Genomic DNA, 1,641 nt, shown 5'->3' on the forward strand with positions numbered 1-1,641 from the left:
AGCTAAGTTCCTCCATGCATGGTTCTGGCATGAGCATCGGAGATGACTAGGTTGGTGAATTTTGACTGACGAGGTAGTATTGCTGGATGTTTACTATCATCATCCAGCTGAGAATTTTGCAGCCGTCCACCAACCCTGAGAATTCCAGCACAATCGACAAAGGCGGTGAGTCGCGTCAAAACGTGACGTTTGTTGAGAGATTGTTGTGCCGACAACGTTCTCAATTCTGGTGAGAAATACGCCTCTTGAGTCGCGCGTATCAAGAACGATTTTGCCTTCTCCAGATCTGCTGGATTCAATAGCGATGCGGACAAGCTCGAATCAGGAACCTTTTTAAAGCGCGAGACCGCTCTCTGAATGATTGCCGTGATCCGAAATAGTTAAGTGAGAAGCCGATGAAAGGAGGATGATTGCGGAAGGTCAACGAGGTCCCAAACTAGAGGTTGGGCTTGTGAGAGKGCAAGTGAGATGCCAGGACGTTCCTCCATATCCTCTTCCAGTGAGGGTAGCACTGACGAGGGCAAAAATTCTGGCGACTGAGAAAGCCATAGTGGACCACTCCACCATAGTGGGTGATCAATGAGTTGGATGCACTGAGACCACGAGATGCACAGTCAGCTGGATTGAGCTTTCCRGRSATGAWTCWCCAATGAGCATGGGGTACAGACTCGTGAATAGCGGCTACCCTATTGCCTACGAATTCCTTCCATCTCATAGGATTGGTTTTGACCCATGCAAGGGTCACAGAAGAGTCAGACCACAGAAAAGTAAGAACGTCCGAGAGGTCGAGAAGTCTAATTACTTTTGCGGTCAGCCTGGCTAGCAGAGCCGCTGCTGAGAGTTCAAGTCTAGGAATGGTCAACYTCTTGAGAGGAGCTACTTTCGTCTTAGCACAGAYCAAACTGACTACTGAAGATGAGTCAGCATACGACACCCTGAGATATACAACTGCTGCCATAGCAAGTTGAGAGGCGTCTGAGAAGCCATGAACCTGTACTGAGGTCGCCTTTGACGAGAGGTTTATCCATCGGGGAGTCTCTATGACCGATAGCTGAGAGAGATGTTGCCTAAACTGGGACTACTCGTGAACTATGTCAGGAGTGAGATGATTATCCCAACCAACCTTTTCCAACCAGAGTCGCTGCATGAGGAYTTTCGCTTTGATCACTACCGGAGAGAGGAGTCTAAGAGGATCAAACAATTGGGCAACTTCGGAGAGAATGATGCGTTTCGTGACAGCTTGAWKGAAAGAGATGGTACCGTGAAAAGAAAACACATCTTTCTGAGAGTTCCAGGAGATGCCTAAAATCTTGGTAGTGCTATCATCGAACGAATGAACAGGCGAGCTGTCAGACTGTGAGMGAGAGGTGCGAGTGARRTTAGRAGAATTACTTTTCCACTTGTCAAGTGGTAAACAGGCAGAGGAGCACATGTCTTCTAACTGAGATGCTACGGCATTGAGATTATCAATAGTCTCTGCCCCCCCTGATATGTCGTCAACATAGCTTCCCTTGAGAATAGGGTTGACCGCGAGAAGATACTTATGACCTTCATCTTCAACGAGCTGTCTAAGAATGCGACAGGCTAGATAAGGAGCCGAGCGCGTACCGTATGTGACAGACGTAAGCTGATATGCCTGAA

General features: G+C 48.0%; 1 protein-coding gene across 1 annotated transcript in view; it reads right to left on the bottom strand.

Annotated features, from left to right (window-relative positions):
* Positions 1–70: 70 nt before the first annotated feature.
* Positions 71–1,641, bottom strand: part of LOC106790654 — a gene marked incomplete at its 3' end in the record, with an annotated part of 4,660 nt that continues 3,089 nt past the window's right edge. The window contains exons 3-5 of the mRNA XM_014755722.1: positions 1,124–1,636; positions 517–1,006; positions 71–286 (exon numbers count right to left, since the gene is read on the bottom strand). Of these exons, the coding sequence (XP_014611208.1) occupies positions 71–286; positions 517–1,006; positions 1,124–1,636 (1,219 nt within the window). The remainder of the gene's footprint in view (positions 287–516; positions 1,007–1,123; positions 1,637–1,641) is intronic.

Source organism: Polistes canadensis, unplaced genomic scaffold, assembly GCF_001313835.1.
Source record: "Polistes canadensis isolate GaletaPanama2010 unplaced genomic scaffold, ASM131383v1 scaffold_253, whole genome shotgun sequence".
Classification (NCBI taxonomy): Eukaryota; Metazoa; Arthropoda; class Insecta; order Hymenoptera; family Vespidae; genus Polistes; species Polistes canadensis.